At 41.6% G+C, this 21,742-nt stretch overlaps 1 protein-coding gene across 1 annotated transcript; it reads left to right on the top strand.

The window, feature by feature from the left end:
• The first annotated feature begins 2,478 nt into the window (after window positions 1-2,478).
• Window positions 2,479-20,973, top strand: LOC140714620 (uncharacterized). Its single transcript, XM_073025974.1, has 5 exons — window positions 2,479-2,538; window positions 8,412-8,500; window positions 13,340-13,690; window positions 19,146-19,288; window positions 20,595-20,973. The coding sequence occupies exons 2-5, from the start codon at window positions 8,434-8,436 to the stop codon at window positions 20,634-20,636; spliced, it is 603 nt and encodes a 200-aa protein (XP_072882075.1). The 5' UTR covers window positions 2,479-2,538; window positions 8,412-8,433; the 3' UTR covers window positions 20,637-20,973.
• Window positions 20,974-21,742: the final 769 nt, after the last annotated feature.

Raw genomic sequence — 21,742 nt, 5'->3', positions numbered from 1 at the left:
CCCCAACAGCAATAAATATGACCAAAAGATTGATAGATTCTCATCACAAACCCATGATTATACTCAGTAGAAAACTGATATAAGAAATAAGAAATGATTACTGAACTTAAACATGATTTGCTTATACACACTTGCCAAGGGGCAATGTGATAACATTAAGGTAGACTATACAATTCTCAAATGAGGAAAGCCCATCCCCAGATGTCAATATTGAGATTGTCAGAATTAAATGGATTTATAACTTGCCAACATAAAAGTACATTCACTGAATGGGCGTGGAATTTCCCACAGCTGCAAGAGCTTGAGATGATAGATATGATGACAGTAAAAATGTTACTGTCAAATTTATACTATGAATTCTGGTGATAGAAGACAAATCAAGTGTTGTGGAAGATGTATGTAGATTAAATATATAAATATTTGAGTCATTTTACATTGATATTTGAGGCTGAGTGGGATCTGGGATCAGCCATTCCTCCAAGCAATGTGCTGTTAATTCTTACGCCCACATTCAAAGGAATAATAAATTGCCATGAAACTGAGCAGATCAGGAGACAAGTACACACTGGTGCTGGCATGCTTGATCTCAGTATGAGTTGATATGAATGGCAATAGTGTTTTGTACATAAAATATGCTAACATTACAAATGTACAGGATTGTTAACACCATGAATGCATAGACTGGATGACACTATGAGTATAACTAAAGCCGTGCACTCTCTTTAGATTCCTTTTAGATCTTTTTGCAAATTATTTAGAATTAATAAAATGAGCATGAAGGATGCAACTATGTCTTTTACTTACTAGACAGATCTGGCTTAAGGGGATTTTCAGTTGTCTTAATTACCCACATAAATACTTGCATTTAGTCAAAACAACCTCTCTTTCAATGAAAATAAATTCATTCCACGTTATATGAGTGGCTCTGTGCTAGATGTTGATACACAACCTTCACAGCCAGAGGCTAATTGAGCCAGAGATGGTGGCAGAGCTGAGAACTGAGATGCCCCGGGTGTTAACAGCGGGTGTGGATCCTCCGAGGCAAGGTGAACTTGCTTCTAGAAATTTCTCAGATATGGTTTCAAAACATGAACACACCAATCAAAGTCATGTCAAGATGAACCAGAGCAAAGGCTGTGGAATTGTTTGAACAGAAATTGCCAAATTTATTCTGCTTCCAGCAATTGAAAAGGAAATGTCCGAGTGGGATGGGAGCAGCCCAGTAGGATAGCAGTTAATGTAACACTTTACAGTGCCAGTGATGGGTAATCAGGGTTCAATTCCCGCTATTGCCTGTAAGGAGATTGTACATTCTTTCCAGGACCGTCTAGTTTTCCTCCAAATGCTTTGGTTTCCTCCCAGATTCCAAAGACATTCAGGTTAGAGTGGGCATGCTGCGATGGTGCTGGAAGCATGGAGATACTTGCTTCCTCGGACTGTGTTGGCCACCAGTGCAAGTGACACTTCTCACTGTATGTTCTGATGTTTCTATGTACTTGTGATAAATAAAGCTCATCTAATCTGATGCAGTCCAGAAAATCTGCTAGTCCTACATGACCAAAGACTAACGGGTATAGTTTAAAATATTAAAACTGTCATTGTCCAATCTGACCTCTGCATTCTGCAATTTACACCTCTTCTATCTTCAGCTACAATCTCTCTTCCTCCTTTTCTCTCACAGTCTCTCTCTCCCTCTCTCTCTCCTCTCTCTCCCTCTCTCCCTCTCTCCATCTATCGCACTCTCACTCTCTCCCTCCCCCCCCCCCATCTCTGTCCCTTTCTCTGTTTGCGTTACCAAAGTCTAACATTGGTTGACAAGTTTCATAAGTTCACAAACTTTTCTAAGTCAAGTCCATGGAATCATCTTTCAGAATTCCTTTTTCTATGGCTTTTGTACCTGTTTCTAAAGCATATCAGATCATTAACACCAAAACTTTAACATTCCTTCGGAACATGAATATATTCCTTGTGCTTTAAGTAGTAAACATTGTACTCTACATGGCTCCTCCCAGAGTACTTGATAACCTTGTTTCACAATTCTGGCAAATATTGATCTGGCAGGCAGTGATATTAGATTATAAAATGCCAGCTTGCTGTCCAAAAGCCATAGGTCAAGATGTCAAAATGTTTATCATGGTTATTTTCCAAGTCAGTTGCCAGTATTATTGAACATCCTGACCAAAAATTTTAAAACATCTGTCACCTATTAGCTTCTATTATGTCGATCCTAGGTACCTGTTTAAGGGCAGTCGGCCAATCTACAGTCTCTTTTAGCAACTCAACCATGAAATGAATTCAGAGCAAAACACACTGTAACTGAGAGGACTCCCATAATGTAAATAGACGATAAGAGTTTGGGCCGGGCCAATCCTCAGCCAACTGGCACTAGGATGTGTAGGAATCACGTTCACATTGAGCTGTCTGACACACACCTTCAAAAGGTAAAACGTGCCCCCCCCCCTCATTTGTTCAACGGATCAGAGAGGTGCGGGAGGAGGAGAACGTGTTTTGGTGGTGCGAGAGGACTCCGTTAACAAGGTACAGTCCTCGGTAGTAGCTCCTTGTGGTGAAGTGACCGGGACCAGCCCAACCCAGGAAATGGTAAAGGAGATGGTGGCAGAGCTGAGAACTGAAATGCCCCGGGTGTTAACAGCGGGTGTGGACCCTCATGATGATAGGACTGGTAGAGAGGGCCCCCCCCCAACAAGGGGACGGAATATGCGGCTGCGGGTGGCCGGGGTTCCGCGAGAACAGGGGTGGCCGGTAGTGTGTGCTGTAATTGTGGGGAAGAGGGACACTTCCGGCGGGAGTGTGAGCGGCAGGAAGCCCCTCGGAGAGCGAGCCCCTGGGTATCTAAGCAGGGAGAGGTGTCGGGGAACTTAGAGGAGACGCAGTGAGGGAATGGCCTGGCGTCTCTGGGGGAACACGTTCCCAGCAACGTACCAAGGAACTCCCAAAAGCAAAAGATCCTATTCCTGAAGGCTTAGTGGGACCATGCTCCAGTGATTCGCTACGGATAGAGGGAATATATGCTAAAGCCATACTCAACACCCGTTTGCAGGTCACATTACTGTACCGTTCGTTTTACAACCGGTATCTGAAACATTTACCCTTGACACCATTCAGTGCACGGAGATCTGAGGTCTCAGTGCTAGTGATTATCCATACGACGGTTATTTGTCAGTGAAACTGGAGTTCTTGGAGGCCAATGTGGGAGTGTCTGAGGTTCTTGATACAGTGGTGCTGGTTTGTCCAGACCCTGTTGAGATGGGCGGTGTTTCAATTCTGGTGGGGACCAACACCCCTCTTGTGAGGAGGCTCAATGGGGCCTGCAGGGAGAAGGCTGGTGAGAGCTTTCTGGGGACTGTGCATCTAGTGTTTTGAGCTGCTTTTGAGGAAGTGCGTGGCAGCATTGATCCAGATAATGAATTTAAACGAGGGACTCTGTACTTCACAGGGTCGAAGCCATTAGTGGTAAGGCCTGGGGAAGTAGCGAGACTGATGAGAACCCACAAATTTCCCGGAGTGCCTGAGGGCGAAGCCCTCTTCGCAGACGCTCCGGAAGACCATGAGGGGGAGTCAGGATCTCCTGCTGGGCTATTGGTGAGGCCAGAATTGCAGATGCCCTCGGTTGTACAGGCAAACAGGATGGCAGTGATCGTCAGGAACACTACGAAGAGGGAGATCACCTTCAAGAGGGGGAGGCCCCTGGTGCATCTGTTCCCGGTGACGGTGATGTCTAGTGTCCCCCTATTGCATATATGTCAAACTCAAGGCCCGCGGTGGAATTATCTTTGGCCCGCGAGATAATATCTAATTACTATTAAAGCTGGCCCCAGTAATCGAAGCGCCTATGGCGTATGATATGGCTAATGCTGAGTTTATTCAGGTACCAGGTTTTCAGGGTTTTTAGTGTTTATTCAGCAGTCTTGCTCGGCAGTCTTCTTCATAAGAAACGGAATTTGTAAAGTGAAACACTTTGTAGTTATAGCAGAGACTGAGACACATGAGAGCAGGCTGAAAAAACGGAGGCAACGAAAGCTGCGTTCGCACGCGTCCGACTGATCCGGCCCGTGACCTAAAATGAGTTTGACACCCCTGCCCTATTGGATAAGGGGGAAAAGTTGACCGCTGAGTCATTCAACTTCGAGGACTCCCCGGTGCGACCGGGTTGTGAAAAGAAGCTGGAAGGTGTCTTTTCCAATGGTGAGTTTAATGTGGGTTGTTCCAAGAGCACTCGTCACACTATCCGGGTGACCGAGGATACCCCGTTTAGAGAGAGGTCACGGCGACTGGCCCCTGAAGACGTGGAAGATGTGCAGCAGCACTTGTGTAAGTTGAAGGAAGCTGGGATGATCACTGAGTCCCGAAGTAGCGGCCCGGAAGAAGAACGGGAAGGTACCCGTGTGTGGACTATAGGACTCTGAACAGGTGTACCGTCCCTGACCAGTATATGGTCAGGAGGGTCAGAGACGTGCTGGCCTGTCTGAGTGGTGCAAAGTAGTTCAGTGTGCTGGATTTGAGGAGTGGATATTACCAGATCCCTACGAATGAGGCCGATAAAGAGAAGGCGGCATTTATATGTCCCCCGGGATTCTTCCAGTTCGAAAGGATGCCCCAGGGCATATTGGGAGCCCTTGCAACCTTCCAGTGGATCATGGGGAAGACGGTGGGGGATATGAGCTTGCTTGAGGTGTCGGTGTATTTGGATGACCTCATAGTATTCGGATCCACCTTGGAGGAACATGAAGTGAGGCTACTGAAGGTGCTCGGCTGCCTGAAAGCTGAACGGTTAAAATTCTGGACAAGTGCCAGTTCTGCAAAACGTCTTGTTAGCTATGACAGACACATAATCTCACGGTTGGAGAAGCTACAGACCTGGCTAAGATAGAAGCGGTGACCACTTGGCCAAGGCCCCAGACTGTGAGCGCTCTGCGCTCGTTCCTTGGGTTCTGTCATCGGAGATTTGTGAAGGGCTACGCTAAAGTGAGTCACCCCTTGAATCAGCTTCTGTGTGGTTACCCTCCCTTGGGGAAGAAAAGGACAGGAAGGTGGAGAATATCTAAACCCGTCGGAGCTTTTTGGACAGAGGTGGGATGTAAAATGTGAGGAGGCTTTTCGGTCACTGAAGGAGCTGCTGACCCAGGCACCAGTGCTGGCTTTTGCGAACTCCCAAATGCCGTATGTACTGCACATGGATGCCAGCCGAGAGGGTTTAGAGGGAGTCCTATCAGGATCAGGGCATTGGGTTAAGACCTGTGGTGTTTGTCAGCCGGAGTTTGTCGCCTCCGGGAGAAACTACCCACCCGCAAGTTGGAAATCCTGGCATTGAAATGAGCGGTGGTGGATAAGCTGAGTGACTATCTCTTTGGGTTGAGGTGAGAATGGACAAAAACCCCCTAACTTATATTCTCGGTGAAACTGGATGCCACAGGCCATTGGTGGTTGGCAGTGTTGTCCATCTATGATTTCAGCCTGAAGTACCGGCCGGGGAGCCGGAACATTGACGTGGATGCTTTGTCCCGACGGGTGCGTGAGGGACTGGACAGAGACGAGGTGTGGGAGAGCGTTCCTGCCCCGAGGGTGAAGGCCATGTGTCTGTTTGCCATCACCGTAAAGGCAGAGGAAAAGGAGAAGCAGGGTCGAGCAGTGGATCAACTGGGGGCTTCTGATTATGCCATTCCCCAAGTTTACTGTAACCTGACTGCTCTGAAGACAAATCAGATGCCGGAATTGAGTTCTGGAGAAGTGGCAGCTGCTCAGCGAGATGATCCGGGCTTTGACACTATTTGGTCCGCGGTTGAAAAGGGAGACATGGATAAGACTGAGAAGATGAAACACACTTCGGTGCCTCTGTTACTGAAAAAATAGCCTTGGTTGGAGTTGAAGAACCAGATCTTATACCGGCTCACGTCACCCCCGGGCCGACCTCGGTGTTGCCAGCTGGTTCTGCCCGAGAAGTATCAGAGGATGGCATTGAAGTCGCTTCATGATCCTTCTGGACATTTTGGGGTAGAAAAGACCTATGGATTGCTCAGAGATTGGTTTTACTGGCCCTGAATGAAGTCGAAGGTCGAAGAATACTGCAAGTCGTGCATTCGATGCATATGATGGAAGACACTGCCTACGCGGGCAGCTCCTTTGTTCCACTTGCAGAGTTCAGGGCCCCTGGACCTGGTGTGTATGGATTTCCTGTCCATAGAACCTGATGCCAGCCACACGGCGAATATCTTAGTCATCACGGACCACGACACCAGATATGATCAGGCTTTTCCTACCAAGGACCAGAGGGCAACTATGGTGGCAAAAGTGTTATGGCAGAAGTATTTAGTTTATCATGGCCTTCCCAGGCGGATACATAGTGACCAGGGATGGTACTTCGAGAGCAGACTCATCTATGAGTTACTGGGCATGCTTGGAGTTGAGAAGTCAAGGACCGCGCCCTATCACCCGAAAGGGCAATCCCCAGCCTGAGAGGTTTAATCGGACGTTGCTAGACATGCTTGGGACCCTGGAGATCAGCAAGAGGAGCAGGTGGAGTCAACATATTGGGTATCTGGTTCACTGTTACAACTGTACACACAATGACGCTACTGGGTACTCACCCTATTATCTGATGTTGCCCATTGACCTTTGTTTTGGGACTGACGAGGGTGACTTACCACCGAAGCCTTATCTGAAGTATGTGTCTGATATGAAGAGAGAGCTGAAAAGTGCTAATGAATTGGCTGGGGTCATGGCTGCCAAGCAGAATCGAGGAAATAAGAGGAGGTATGATCAAAAAGTGAGGTTCTCCCAACTCCTGCCGGGAGACCGAGTCCTCATTAGGAATATGGGATGACCTGGAAAACACAAGTTGGCTGACTGCTGGGCAGCCACAGCGTATGCGCTGGAGAGTCAGATGCCAAACCTACCAGTTTTCTGGGTGAAACCAGAGGATGGGAATGGGCCTGTCAAGATTCTCCATCAGAGCCACCTGTTGCCCCTGGGACAAGAGGTGCAGGTAGACCCAGAGCCCAACTTGGAGCCTACGCCTAGTAAGAGGACTCTGCGAAACATGGGGCGACTGCAGGGCCCACAGCAGGAGAGGCTGGGCCGGCCCTGTCCATGAGGGGGATACTGATTTGGAGGATGATGATCTGGATGTGTGGTACATGCTGCCTTTCGCTAACTCCCCATTGATTGAGGAAGAAACTCCTGGCCCTTCTGCCACTGAGTCAGGTGAAGTGGGGAGGGGGACTACCTGTGAGCAGCCTGGGTTGCAGAAGGGCACTGAAGGAGAGGAAGCAGGGCCTGAACACGGGACAGAGGGCTCCGAGTTGCAGGGGGGCATGAGTAATAGATTGAGGGAGGACTCGCCAACTAGGCCCTAAGTATCTCCAGTAGCGTCTGAGCCTGAAGAGTTAGGTGAAGAGGTTCGGAGGTCTCAGAGAATTACGAGACCACCAGATAGGTTGACCTATGTAACACCTGGGGAACAGGGTGTGATCTCTACTGTTTTGGGGAGCTGTATCACTGCCTTTTGCGCCTGGATTGGGCTTTATGTTTTGCAGGAAGTGTTGGCGAATTATCTCAATGTCATGAGGACATGACTAAATTTGATGGGGGGAGAATGTAGTGGCTTCTTTGTAATGTTTCACTGCTAAGGCTAATGTAAAGGCTTCTCTGTAATGTTCACTGCTGAGGTAACGGTTTCTCTGTAGCAGCAATGTCTGGGTTATGGCTGGAGATAACAGGACTGTAGTATGCATGTTAACCAAATGGAGATTGTTGCTTTGTCTTGTGTTTTTCTCGCGGTCTTTTGTCAAGGAGAGATGAAGAGGGAAGAAGCGTGTGGAGAGAGCAGGTAGACCACTGGACAGAGTGGACTGGGATCTGAGGGTCCGAAGGTCGGCAATGCTCAAATCGGGGAAGAATGACCACTGATTGAGCTCCACTGTGAACTTTGACTTGAATTGGGCCCTTTTTTATTTTCATTACTAACCCTGTATTCAGATTAAGATTTATAAAGTTCAATCCTTTAACTGCACATGGTGTACTGTCTGATATTTTGCGTTGTGGGTTTGTAACTGGGAGTACATTACACAGCATCCACACAAACTTGATTTCCCAGTTTGGCGGGGCCAAAGGCTGATTCCCCTAGACGAATACAAGCTGACCGAGCCTGAGGGTTACATGTACTTGATCATATTTCTGTATTTATGAAAACTTGATTCATAAATATTTAAGTAATTTTCATCACTTAAATAAAATGGATGAATGCCATTTATCAGAACAATTATATTTACTGAAAATGACAGCAAAGCATAAACCATTGAGCACAGATCTTTGGGGGGGTGTTTTAAGGAAGTTTCTGATGTAGGACGATCAGACAGTGAATAAGTGGTTTCAATTTCAAAATGTTTTACCAGAAGTTACTTGCGAGAAGGAAATATGGCTGTACTGATATTGCTCTACCTTCCAATTTTATTCTTCACAATGACTACTGCAGACGGGCCAGGTAGGAACATTTTCCTATGAAATCTTTCAAATTTTAAATAGTACTTTTATACTAAACATTTTATCACAACATGTGCTTGTTCCTCTTCATGTCCTTTTCTAGAATGTAAATTAGTCTAAAATGAACTGACACACACAGTGTGTCTTTGGCATTGCATTTTACAAGCTTCTTCCCTACTCTCGACCCTTCTCTGATTCTCTTTCTCTCTCAAAGAATGTCAGGGCCATTTTTTTTTCCTAATCTAGCTTATATAGCTTTGTGTTCAATTCTCTCACACTTCAGTGGTACATCAGGCAATGTTTCTGTATTAGTAGGAAATATTAAAAATGAAATCTACTCTTTCAAAGCATTAATTTCAACAGTAATTTTTATTAAAGAATAGAACTTTGCAATCTTCATCTTGGCAAAATGCTAGATCTATATGTTTATAATTCCCTAAATGATGCAATTAACATGTAAACAACCTGTCAGACTATGTATTTCAAACCTTCTGGTCTTTAAGCTGGAAATAAATGAATTAATTTAAAAATGTGAATAAATAGCCAAATGCAGCTATGCTGATAGGAAATCAGTTAATCGACTAAGTGAAAACTTAAGTTAATAGCTGAGGCTTCTTTTTCATATATTTGTAACCTGCAAGCTGGGCCACAATATTGTTGGCTTAGAAAGTATTACAGTATTAAATCAACTTACTAAAATGAAACTGAAATTACATTAGAACATTTTAATATACAAAAATAATAATAATAAAAAAAGACCTTAACATTGGATTTGCCTCAACAACTCTTCCAAAAATTTTGAAGAGTGAAAACAGAAACTGGAAAAATAAAATTAAAATAAAAAAATGCTGGGAATCGTCCAGCTTGGCAAACCATATCTGTGGATTTGAGAAGTGGATAACAGAAGTTAATCATGTTTCTGAAATACTGCTGCACTTCAGATGATCAGCTTAGCAGTTTCAATAATAATAACTCTCAAAATTCATTTATGTTTAAAATTGAATAATTGTTAGTAGAAGACAGAGCCAGCAAAAAATTCTCAAACACAGGAGATTCTAGTTCTTGGAAATCCAGAGTAACACACAGAAAATGCTGGAGGAACTCAGCAGTTCAGGCAGCTTCTAAGGAGAGGAGTAAAGAGTTGACTTTTAGGCTGTGACCCTTTATCAGAGTTAAGACATGCACTTTTAAAAACTTAAAACTTGTTTCTGTTCTAATAATTAAACTTTAAAACTTTTCGTCACTTACGATCTAATTAGAAACTTACGTTAAGGTCACTGTGGTTTATGCACTCTGGTAATAATGCATAATCTGAGAATCGTTTACTTTTGTTTCCTCTTTTAGAAAATAACCAAGAACATTGAAAATAATAGCACAGTAAAGGCCCTTTGGCCCACAATGTTGTGCTGACCTTTTAATCTACCCTGAGATCAGTCTAACTCTTCCCTCCTATATGGTCCTTGTGATCCTTGATCTCTATCCCTGACTCATCAAGGCCAGCACACCATGTGCCATCTTAGATAGATAGATAGATAGATAGATAGATACTTTATTCATCCCCATGGGGAAATTCAACTTTTTTTTTCCAATGTCCCATACACTTGTTGTAGCAAAACTAATTACATACAATACTTAACTCAGTAAAAAAATATGATATGCATCTAAATCACCATCTCAAAAAGCATTAATAATAGCTTTTAAAAAGTTCTTAAGTCCTGGCGGTAGAATTGTAAAGCCTAATGGCATTGGGGAGTATTGACCTCTTCATCCTGTCTGAGGAGCATTGCATCGATAGTAACCTGTCACTGAAACTGCTTCTCTGTCTCTGGATGGTGCTATGTAGAGGATGTTCAGAGTTATCCATAATTGACCGTAGCTTACTCAGCGCCCTTCGCTCAGCTACCGATGTTAAACTCTCCAGTACTTTGCCCACGACAGAGCCCGCCTTCCTTACCAGCTTATTAAGACGTGAGGCGTCCCTCTTCTTAATGCTTCCTCCCCAACACGCCACCACAAAGAAGAGGGCGCTCTCCACAACTGACCTATAGAACATCTTCAGCATCTCACTACAGACATTGAATGACGCCAACCTTCTTAGGAAGTACATTCGACTCTGTGCCTTCCTGCACAAGGCATCTGTGTTGGCAGTCCAGTCAAGCTTCTCGTCTAACTGTACTCCCAGATACTTGTAGATACTTGATCTTAACAAACTATCAACTTACACAGCAACTTTAAAGGATCTATGGCTGTGGACCCCAAGATCTTTCCATTCCTACACGTTGCTAAGAATCATGCTAACCCAGTACTCTGACTCAAGTTTGACCTTCCAAAGTGCACCATTTCACACATTTTCGGCCACTTCTCAGCCTAGCTTTGCATCCTATTAATGTCCTGTTTTAATCTACTACATCATCAACTTTCGTGTTATCTGCAAACTTGCCTTCCACCCTTCCACTTCTTCCAAGTCATTTTTAAAACTCACAAAGAGCAGGTGTCCCAGAACAGGTCCCTATAGAATAGCACCTCCTGACTTTGAGCTGTCAAGCCAGGAAAGCACTGTGGATGCAGAAATAGGACAGCTTCTATACCACCTTTATCAGACTCTTGAAATAACCTCCTGTATATTAAGGATGAACTCTTGACTTCACAATCACCTTAATCATGACCCTTGCACTTAAAAGTCAATCGGCATTGCACTTTGTCATATTTACTATAATATATCTTACATTGTTTCACTGCTTGCTCTTGCTCTGCCTCAATGTGCTTACGTTTTGAAGTAATGTGCATGAATGGCATGCAAAGCTAACCTTCACTGTGTCTCAGTACATGTGACAAAAAGTAATAACAATACCAATTACAGTTGCAATCATTAAACAAAGGAAAAAAGCTTCTGAATACTACTGGACATAAACGGCGTCACATCTTAAAGGAAGTAATATGGCAAAAATTTGACCATGATAGTAGAAAGAAAGATCATAGAAAGTTGCAGTCATCAAAAAAAAATTGCTGGAGGTGATAGGTCCTTCTTCATCCTCATTCTGATGAAAGCCTGGAATAGTAATGCTGCTGCCCTCCCTCAGAGGCTGTCTGACTTGATGAGTATTTCCAGCATTTACTGTATGTATTTTAGATTTGCAGTATCTGTGGTATTTTGGTTTTCATAGATTCCTTTGATATGAAATGCAAGTAAAGTGATACTTACCACAAGACTAAGATTTGTATAGGAAAGTTGCAGAGGAGAATGATAGTCAGGAAGACACTGAAGCCAATGAAAAGTCAATAGATGTTGTACTGCAATATTTGCTGCAGAGCAAATCATCACAGCTGAAGCTGGCCAAAATAAACATTAAGCTGTGACTAAACATTGGGGAGAACAATTTGCGGACTCAAACACCTTAGAGACTTTGTACTGAAGAAAACTATCATATAGTTGGTTAGCGAATATGTGTTAAACCCTTGATGCACCATCAATAACTCTCAGAGACGGGAGGTGAACGATAGGCTTTTATTAGCAGCAAAATGGAGCACGGCATCTCGGAGACTGAGGGAGGAGCAGTGCCTCCAATCGCCTTTATTCGGGGGTCTGTGGGAGGAGCCACAGGAGCAGTCAGCAGAGGGGCGTGTCCAGACAGGTATACATAGTTTACCACAAAACTTTTGCTGAAAGTGTGCAAATTAGCGTTAATCAAATGAAATAGAAGCTTTTGAAAATACACAGCAGTTCAGGAAATATCTGGAAGAACTTAAAGCTTCAGATCATTCACCTTTCATCAGAATGCGGAGTTATGAAAAGAGTTCATTTACCTGAAAGGTTTTTTCCACCATACATTTTGTGGCAGATTTCAAAATGATAACCACCTCCAAGGTAAGAAATATGTGCTTGTCCGCTTTTAATTGTTTAGTGCCCCCTTCCCCATCTTTCTTTCAGTGCATGCTTGAGTCCTGAACCATTATTTGGAACTATATTTATATACTCATTTGAGACCAAAAATGTCTGAACTTTCTCAGTCAGCAGTGAGGAAAGTGTGTGAAAGACTACCTTGAAAAGTATCTTATTTTATTACTTGGAATGTATCTAATTTTGAGGTCAGGATGTGAATGTTGAAATGTTTTGAGTGCGTGAGTGTGAGGTAAGAAGTAAATGTTTGATAGTTTTCATGACCAATAGAGATAGTCAGCAATGGGATGTAGAGTAACATGGGAGACTTCCATTGCAGCTATTTGAAAATAAGATTTCATGATGCGTTGACTGACTTGACTGTATGTTAAATATTTGGTTCTGGTGTCACCCTCATATCCAGCTTGAGCATTATTTCCTCTCATTACCACCTGGAGCTGAATATGTCCCTTGTCACTGCACTCTCATCTGCTCACCTCATCTACCATGGCATTCCAGCAAATGCTGCAATATTGGTGAATCTGAATATGTGATAGTCCATCATGAAGATATCAGACTCTGCTCAGTGGCTTCCCACAGCTGACAAAGGCAAAGAGCATTGAGAGATGCAAGTGTGATTTAATCTGTAGTAGCTAGCTTCATGAAAACAAGATAAGAAGACAAAACGATAAATACCCTGTTATTCTGGTTAATTATGGCCTGGGGTTCAATATCCATCACAGAAAGTTACATTGCACACATTGCATTGCAGGACCCAGTGTAACCATTCTCAATACTAAGTTCTTACAGGGAACCAGCTTTGTCCTGTGGCACCTCATCAGTGATAACATAATGATCCACATCCTCTCCATCTTTAAAATAAGAAAACATTTACATCAAAGTATTGCTTATTGATCCCTTCATTTTTGCACTGACTATATTTTTAATTGTGTAATTTTACAGATGGCTCTGTTGACCAGTTTCCACGCTTCAAACTGGCAAAACCTGGAGAATCAGTTACAATGAAGTGTAAAATTACAGTTAGGAGTGGAGAAGTAGTGGGTACTCACCTTAGAAGGAATCCTCTATCGCCGGAGGATCTGTGCTACTTCAAATCAATAGATTCAATACATATTGCAGAATCGCACCGGGGTCAGCTCAAGTGTAATAAGACAATCGAAGATGAAAATACTATCACCTTTCAGTTCCGAGATCTCCAGATAAATGATACTGATTTTTATTATTGTATCACTGGGATAAAAAATATCAGAGTTTCTGAGTTCAATGGAAGAGGAACCCTTCTTATTGTATCAGGTATACTTTATGCATCAAATTTTCTTCATTATAGGCTGAAATAAAACAGCTGATAAAAAGCTATGTACATATACAAATTACATACCGTATGTATTTGCTCAAATGTCACTTTGTTTCCAGTTATTTTCAATGCACTGATATCCCAAGCAAAAATTCCATTGCTTCTAATGATCTCTCTGTAAGGACCTTCAGTCTTGACCTTCATAACAATTCATAACAAAATTCCATTCATAACATAGTAGAACTTCCAAGAGGAAGCAAAGCTCTCATTGCCCTTACATAAAACATTCATCGTAAGATGTTTGCATAATAACATTAGACATGCCAGAGGAAACAGCTGAATACCCTGTACTGTGATTGCCCTCTCTTTATCTGGATGAAAGAGCATTGACTTTAATGTGGATTGGAAAAACAAAAAAGCTTTAGGAGTCAATTAAAAATAACTTTAATTCATGGGAGCCACCAGGATTATTTCATGTTATTGTGGTCTATTCTAGTCGAGCATGACACCAACAAATTTGTTTGTCGATTGTGGAAAAGATGTTCTTTTCTGTTCATTAAAAATTTAATTCTAAGGAATAATTATCTTCTTTGGAAACCTACATTATAAAAAAATAATGCAACATGCAGTAATGTTCATAATAATAGTAATATATTAATATTTTAACAGAAATCTTTGTCCATAGTTATGTTAGCTTTAACTGAAAAGGTTTTGGGTTTAAGACCCATTTTAGGTAGACGTTAACAGATAAGGCCGAGTTTTACATAATCACAAAATGTTGGAGGAACTCAGCAAGTCAGGCAACATCTATTGAGGAGAATAAAGAGTTGAAAGTTTGTACTGAGAAGCTTCATTAGTTCATACAAGAAATCAACATGTTATCTGGTGCTGCCTTTCATTGCTGAGATTAACAAGCTGCACAGAATCCAGTTGTGCTTATACTTCATTGAGGAAATTTCTCTTTGTCATTTTTCACTTACGAAATTTTCACTGATATTCTTTTAGAGCAACCATCTACAGTTTGTTTTCCTGATGCAGGAACAAGTAAGCTGATTATTTTCCAGAAGGACACTCTACAAACTTGTATAACACAATCACCATTTTCAATTTTGCCACTTCTGTTGGTAATCTATTCTAGAATTCTATAATTCTTTTAGGAAAAGGTGCCTGTATTTGCTCAGTTCTTTTGGCATCTTGTACTTTCAGCTTTTTGTTTCTTACCATCCATAAATCTGATGGATTTGAATTTTTCTCCTCATCCTCTTTCAAAGATTCAAAGTATATTTATGATCAAAGTAGGTAGATAGAATGTCCAGGCTATGTAGTGAAATCTAAGGTAGACAATCTATACATGTAGAAGTGGTTCTCAGAACAGATTTTGATCACCTTTTTCATCTGTGTTAGTTATTTCTTCTTCAAGTGATAACATTTATATAAGAGCATAACATACAGGAGCACATTTGGCCCATCGGCTCTGCTCTGTTATTTCATCATGGCTAACCCAATTTTCCTCTCAGCCCCAAACTCCTGCCTTCTCCCCACATCCCTTCATGTCCTGACAATCAAGAATCTATCAACTTCTGCCTTAGAATATACCTAAAGACTTGGACTCCACTGCCGCCAGTGGCAAAGAATTCAACAAATTAACCACACACTGGCTAAAGCAATTCTTCCTCATCTCCGCTCTAAAAGGACAGCCCTTTATTCTGAGGCTGTGTACTCTGGTCTTAGACTCTCCCACCATTGTTACACAGGTGAGGCAGCGGACAAACCCAAGTGCAGAACACGGGAGCGGAGGCAGCGTCCAGAGGCGTTATTGACATAGCGAGCATGGAATCAGTATCCAGAAGCGATGCTAGACTTAGAACTAGCAGTCCTAAGAACCATGAAACAAGGTTACTCACACCAAAGTCAACCAACAAACTGGCAGCTCCTTGTTGCAATCACAGGGTTTTTATACGGCATTTGGCTGATGGAAAGCAGGTGTTTGTAGTTAGTGGAACCTGGAAATGATTGGAAACTGAATAAGGTGATTGAGGCCCAATTCCTGAGGTGAATAGCCAGGTGGGCAATTGCTAGAAGGGACCATTGCAACTGTAGGAAACATCCTCTCCTCATCCACTCTATCAAGGCCTTTTACCATTCGATAGATTTTAATAAGGTTACCCCTCATTCTTCTGAATTCTAACAAATACTGCCCAGAGCCATCAAATGCTCTTCATGTGACAAGCCATTCAATCCTGGAATCATTTCGTCAGCCTCCTTCGAACCTTCTCTGGTTTCACCACATCCTTTCTAAGAGAAGGAGCCCAAAACTGCTCACGATACTCCAAGTGAGGCATCAGTAGTGCTTAATAATGTCTCAACATTCCATTCTTGCTTTTATATTCTAATCCTCTTAAAATGAATGCTAATGTCACATTTTCCTTCCACACTACAGACTCAACCTGCAAATTAACCTTCAGGGAAACATGCACAAGGACTCCCAAGTTTCTTTAAAAGTTAGTTTTTATGTATTTTCTCTCCATTTAGAGAATAGTCTTCCTCACTTTTTAAAAACTATATAGTATTTCTGTTTTTGCACAGTTTTTATTCTATTCAATATATGTATACTGTATAAAACATACTGAGTAAGTTTTACTTTATTTATTATTATTATTATCCTTCAATATTATGTATTGCATTGAACTGCCACTGCTAAGTTAATAATTTCATGTCACTTGCCAGTGATAATGTACCTGATTCTGAATTCTGAACCTTTCATTTCTTCTATCAAAGTGCATGACCATACATTTCCCAACACTGTAATCCAATTGCCATTTCTTTACCCATTCTCCTAATCTGTCTAAGTCCTTCTGTAGCCTATCTACTTCTTCAAAACTACCTGCTTCTCCAACTATCCTCATTTTATATGTAAACTTTGCAACAAAGTCATCAATTCCATCGTCCAAATCATTGATATGTAACATAAAAAGAATTGGTCCCAACACAGACCCCTGTGGAACACCACTAGTCACCAGCAGTCAACCAGAAAAGGCTCCCTTTATTCCCACTCTTTTCTTCCTGCCAATGAGTCACTGTTTTATCAATGCTAGAATCTTTCCTGTAATACCACGGGGTCAGAGCTTGTTAAGTAGCGTTATGTGCAACACCTTGTCAAAGCCCTTCTGAAAATCCAAGTACACAACATTGACAGATTTCCCCTTTGCTATACTACGTGTTATTTATTCAAAGAATTCCAACAGATTAGTCAGGGAAGATTTTCCCTTGAAGAAAACAGGCTGACCACAGCCTATTTTATCATGTGCCTCCAAGTACCCTGAGACCTCATCCTTAATAATCGCCTCCAACATCTTCCCAACCACTGAGGCCAAACTAACTGGCCTATAGTTTTCTTTCTTCTGCCTCTCTCTCTCTTCTTGAAGAGTGAGGTGACATTTGCAATTTTCTAGTCTCTGGAACTATTCCAGAACCTAGTTATTCTTGAAAGATCATTACAAATGCCTCCACAATCTCCATAGCCACCTCTTTCGGAACCCTGGGGTGTACACCATCTGGTCCAGGTGATTTATTTACCTTCAGTCCTATCATTTTCCCAAGAACCTTCTTGCTAGTTATGGTAACTTCACACAATTCATGCACCCTGGCCCCTGGGACATCCACCATACTGCTAATGTCTTCCACAGTGGAGACTGATGCAAAATACTTATTCAGTTTGTCTGCTGTTTTGTTGTCCCCATTACTACATCTCCAGCATCATTTTCCAATTGTCCGTTATCCACTGCTGCCTCTCTTTTACAGTTTACGCATCTTAAGAAACATCAGAAACATGGTATCCTCTTTAATATTGTTGGCTAGCTTACATTTGTATTCCATATTTTCCTTCTTAATGACTTTTTTAGTTGTCTTCTGTTGGTTTTTAAATGCCACTACTTATATTTTGCTCTGCGAAATGCCCTTTTTTTGACTTTTATGTTGACTTTAACTTCTCTTGTTGTGCCACAGTTGTGTCATCTTTCCTTTGGAATACTTCCTTCTCTTTGGGATATATCCTGTGCCTTCAAAATAGTTTCCAGAACTTCCAGCCATTGCTGCTCTGGCGTCATCCCTGCCAGTGTTCTTTTCCAATCAATTCTGGCCAGCTCCTCTCTCGTGCCCCTGTAATTCCCTTTACTCCATTGTAATCCTGATCCATCTGACTTTAGCTTCTCCTTCTCAAAATTCAGGGTGAATTCAATCATATTATGATCACTTTCCCCAAAGGGTTCTTTTACCTTAAGCCCTCTCATCAATTCTGGTTCATTACACAACACCCAATCCAGAATAGCTGACCCCTAGTGAGCTGAACCCTGAGCTGCTCTAAAAAGCCATCTCGTAGGGTCTCTAGAAACTCCCCCTCCAGAATGAAGCACCAACCTGATTTTCCCAATCCACCTGCATATTGAAATCCCCTGTGACTATTGTAACATTGCTCTTTTGGCATGTATTTTCTATCTCTAGTTGTAATGTATACACTACATCCTTACTATTGTTTGGGGGTCTGTATACAACTCCCATCAATGTCTTTTTACCCTTGTGATTCTTTAGCTCTATCCACAATTATTCAACACCCTCTGACCCTATGTCACCTCTTTCTAATGATTTGACTTCATTTTTTTTACCCACAGAGCATCGCTGCACCCCTTTGCCTTCCTGCCTGTCCTTTCAATACAACGTGTAGCCTTGGACATTAAGCTCCCAGCTATAATCTTCTTTCAGCCATGATTCAGTGATTCCTACAATATGATACCTTCTAATCTACAACTGTGCGGCAATTTCATCTACCTTATTCTATATACTGTGCGTATTCAAATGTAATACCTTCAGCCCTGTATTTACCCTTTTTGATTTTGTCCACCTTTTACGTTGCATCTCCTCCTGTTGACTGCAATCTTGCCCTATCAACAGCCTCTCCTCACTACACATTGCCTCTGTTCATAAACAAGCTACCTCAGCTTCAGCACTATTATCCACCTTTCCTACAATATCTCTTGCATTGAAATATACACAGCTCAGGATATTACTCACACCTTGCTCATCCTTTTGATTCCTGACTTTGCCTGATGCCTTACTAACATCTGCCTCCATATTGTCATCTGGATCTCCATTTGGTACCTTGCTATTCTTTGACTTAACCTGCTCAGACCTCGTCAGTTTATTGCATGATCATTAACGCTTTGGCATTAGTCCCTCTATGTCATTCACAAACCTTACTAATAGTAAGTCAATTTTCAATTCAATTTTGACCAGTTATAAGTACAGTAACCCAGAACCAGGGATCTGTAACAGACTAGCTTTCATATTGTTTTTTCCCTAAAAATACTCATTAAACCAGACGTAAGCTCACTCTGATTTGTAGCTAAATGGTAAAATTAAAATATAAATATGTGCATATTTTATCTTTTATCTTCCCAGAGCCTGACAACCAAACCTGTGCAGCAAATTGTGCTGAAGAGAAATTCTGCAAAGTAGATTATTTGAAGGATCCAGTAATGATCACAATGATTATATTTGTAGTTGTTCTTGGGATTTGTGGACTAGTTCTGTTAATTTCCTATGTAAGTTCCTCTGTTTCAAATATTTATTATGCCTTAAAATGTCAAAGGTTATAAAGTAAGATTATTAAACTGATTAAAGAAATATTGAGAGGGGAACAGATGTATTTAAGGATACATGATTTGAAAATTGTTGTCTACAGCCTTGCTGAAGATATACTGTACAAGCTTCATCAGGGGTTTCTACTTTAGTTATATAATATACAGTATATTTTAGTGCAGATCTAAATTGGTTTAATTATTCCTGGTCAAAACCAAAAACATAAACACGTGTTTGTTTATATAATTGCATAAGTGAAATGAAACATAGAGTAATGCATGCCATTTCACCAGAAACAGACTCAGGTGAAGGTCCTGTCTCACACATAGGCATGAACTCTAGTATAACTTGTAGAGCTGGTCATCAGGATCATACTCAGGGAACTGAACTTTGAAATCAAACTAAAGAGATGGACTCCAGGATCACCTTGGGGTGATTGGCTCGGGGACCATATTGAGGAGATAGACTCTGATATCACACTGGGGAGATGAACTCTGGGATCATACAAAGGAGATGGACCCTGGGATCACTTGGGGAGATTGGCTCTGGGACCAGACTGAGGAGATGCACTTTGGGATCACACGATAGAGCTGAACACTGAGATCACATTGGGGAGATGGACTCTGGGACCATCGTGGGGAAATAGACTCCAGAATCACAAGGTTCCTTCAGTATAAACTCCTAAATGTGGACTGAGCAAGGCAAGGTGAAGGGGAACATCACCTGCAGCTTTCCTTCCAAACTACGCCCAACCATGTTTGGAAATATATTCCTATTCCTGCATCATTGGTAGGTATAAACCATGGAACTTCCTTCCCAACAGTATTGTGGAATATTTTCCCATATTCTATGATTCAAGAAGACAGCTTGTACCTACTTAGCATGGATGTCTAATGATTGCCAAAAATCAGGACCTTTCCTGGGGGCATCAATAGACAACAGGGCAGAGAATGGCTTAGCACTAGAGCAGAGGTAATATACCAACTAATATTGATTCCAAGGGAAAGATATTTTCAAGGTCTATTAAACATAATTGGGATATGAAAGGAAAATCTTTATTCACCATATGCATATATTACATGTATTCCGAATTTGCTATGGTGTGTTAGCACAACATGTAACAAAAACAACACATGATTATTATAAAGAATTGCATGAAAATAAGTTAAAAATCATAAGTTAAAAATTAAGACTGCGTGAATTTTTCTTTTAAAATCTGTAAGCTGAGTGAAAAAAAAAGGCAAATTTAAAAATTGTTTTAATTTTTAGGTAAGAAAACCCTACCATTGTGAACAGTCACAACGTAAATGAGCTCCAAACTCAGTGTATACAAACATAAATCGGGTGTGAACCGAAAGCATGGTACGATAATTTCAGCTACAATGGGCTTTCAACATTTGATTCAGTTTTTCTGCGAGCGTCTGAATGCATCATCACTGTAAACCAAGGCTTACCGAAATCTGTGAGAGTCTCCAAGCTTTTTTTAATACAATATTATTTTACAATGTAGCTATTTGTCTGGTTGATTTGTAGAAGGTAGTACTTATGTTGACAGTGAATGCATATGTCTAATGTAATAATACTATATAAATAGCATTCTGTTCCAGTACAATATAAATGCACTCTGTGTCTATTTTTACTTATTCACTAATAATAAAAGTTCTCTTCTTTCCAACCTCATTGTTCATGAGTGCCTATAAGCTGTTTTATGGGCTGAAGAGGAAACTTGGAACTCTGTCAGCCGTTGATCAATGTCATACAATGGTGTGAAAACCTTGTTTAAGTAGCACTTGAACTTCAATTACCTTGTTGAGAGGAAATTTGACAGAGGTATACAAAATTATGAGGGGTAGAGATAGGTTAAATGCAAACAGGCTTTTTCCACTGAGGTTGGGTAAGACTACAATCAGAGGTCATGGGTTAAGGGTGAAAGGTGAAAAGTTTAAGGGAAACATGAGGAAAACTTCACTAAAAGTGTTGTGAGAGTGTGGACAGAGCTGCCAGCACAAGTGGTACATGTGAATTTGATTTCAACTTTTTAGAGAAGTTTGGAATGGTACATGGATGGCTGGGGTATGGAGGACTATGGTCCCAGTGCACGTTGATCCGAGTAAGCAGTTTAAATGGTTCAGCATGAACTAGATGGGCTGAAGGGCCTGTTTCTGTGCTGTACTTTTCTAAGACCCTATGTCTCAAGTCCCTCTGTCCTTAACAGAAGGATCTTAAAATGGTGATAGAAAGAACAGAGAATGAAAATAACAACTCCAATGTGCCAATGATTTTTTGTTTTACTTATTCAGTCATGGAATATGGATGTTGCTGGCAATGTGTCCATTCCTAATTGCCTCTGAGCTGAGGAGTTAAGTGTGGAACCAAATGTGGACTTAACTAGTTAAGGTTAATAGTTCCCCATCCCT

This window comes from Hemitrygon akajei, chromosome 22, assembly GCF_048418815.1.
Source record: "Hemitrygon akajei chromosome 22, sHemAka1.3, whole genome shotgun sequence".
In the NCBI taxonomy this organism is placed as follows: Eukaryota; Metazoa; Chordata; class Chondrichthyes; order Myliobatiformes; family Dasyatidae; genus Hemitrygon; species Hemitrygon akajei.
Note: the sequence above shows the minus strand (reverse complement) of the source record. Positions and strands in the feature narration are given on the sequence as shown.